The following is a 994-nucleotide window of genomic DNA, read 5'->3' as shown; positions in this document are numbered from 1 at the left end:
TCACACACGCTCACGCACACACTCACACACGCTCACGCACACACTCACACTCACACACACACAGACACACACACACTTACACATACACACACACTCACACACCCACAATAAGAGAGAGAGACACACACACAGGGAGATGGAACATAGGACCGACTCACCTTCTGTATCTTCCCATTAACGTCGAGGTGAATGGCTTTCAGTTGAGCTGCTGAGGACCCAGATCCCATGGTCCGGAAGATGGGAGATGGTCAGGAATTTTGTGTTGGAGATTTGTGAGGGGTCAGGGGAGAGGGTGGTTGTGGGATAAGCTCTTTGTTCAGTCCCTGGTCCCAGCGATGATGTGTGCGTGTGTCTGTGTGTCTACTCTGGAATAAACACATGACAGCAACCCTCCTCAGCTACTGGGCTGAGCAACCTGGTTTCCCCAGCAACATCTCCTCGCCTCAAACACTGGGAGATGCTCATCAACCGTGTCATGGGTTTTCAGGAGGTTGCTAATCTGGTTTCTCCCTGGCTCCTGATTACATGTTTTTGACTATCTGAATGCTTTCCTTTAATGATTCCCAGTCAGCCCAATTATCCGCAGGAAAGGGCTCCCAGTTAATCTCTGCATTGGTTCCAAACTGAAAGCTTCATGACATTTGAGCATTGAGAGTAAGGCCCAGTATTTCCCGCCCCGTCCCTAGTTGCCCCCCCCCTTGGGAAGGTGGGGGGTGAGCTGCCTCCTTGACCCGCTGCAGTCCATGTGCTGTAGGGGAGACCCACAATGTCCCTGAGGGAGGGAATCCCAGGATTCTGACCCAGGAAGGAACGGCCGATAGATTTCCAAGTCGGGATGGGGAGGGGCTGGGAGGGGAACTTGCAGGTGGGGGGTGTCCCATGTACCTGCTGCCCCTTGTCCTTCTGGATGGAAGTGGCCGTGGGTTTGGAAGGTGCTGCCTGAGGGTCTTTGGTGAGTTTCTGCAGTGTATCTTGTAGCTGGTACACACTGCTG

The 994-nt window shown here is 53.2% G+C and overlaps 1 protein-coding gene across 1 annotated transcript in view; it reads right to left on the bottom strand.

The window, feature by feature from the left end:
* LOC122546988 (high affinity cGMP-specific 3',5'-cyclic phosphodiesterase 9A-like) overlaps nucleotides 1–383 on the bottom strand; it is a 12,684-nt gene extending 12,301 nt beyond the window's left edge. Inside the window, exon 1 of the mRNA XM_043685588.1 lies at nucleotides 159–383. Within this exon, the coding sequence (XP_043541523.1) occupies nucleotides 159–227 (69 nt within the window). The 5' untranslated portion in view covers nucleotides 228–383. The remainder of the gene's footprint in view (nucleotides 1–158) is intronic.
* Nucleotides 384–994: the final 611 nt, after the last annotated feature.

Source organism: Chiloscyllium plagiosum, unplaced genomic scaffold (assembly GCF_004010195.1).
Source record: "Chiloscyllium plagiosum isolate BGI_BamShark_2017 unplaced genomic scaffold, ASM401019v2 scaf_8486, whole genome shotgun sequence".
In the NCBI taxonomy this organism is placed as follows: Eukaryota; Metazoa; Chordata; class Chondrichthyes; order Orectolobiformes; family Hemiscylliidae; genus Chiloscyllium; species Chiloscyllium plagiosum.
The sequence above is the reverse complement of the archived record's forward strand: the minus strand, read 5'-3'. Positions and strand labels throughout refer to the sequence as shown.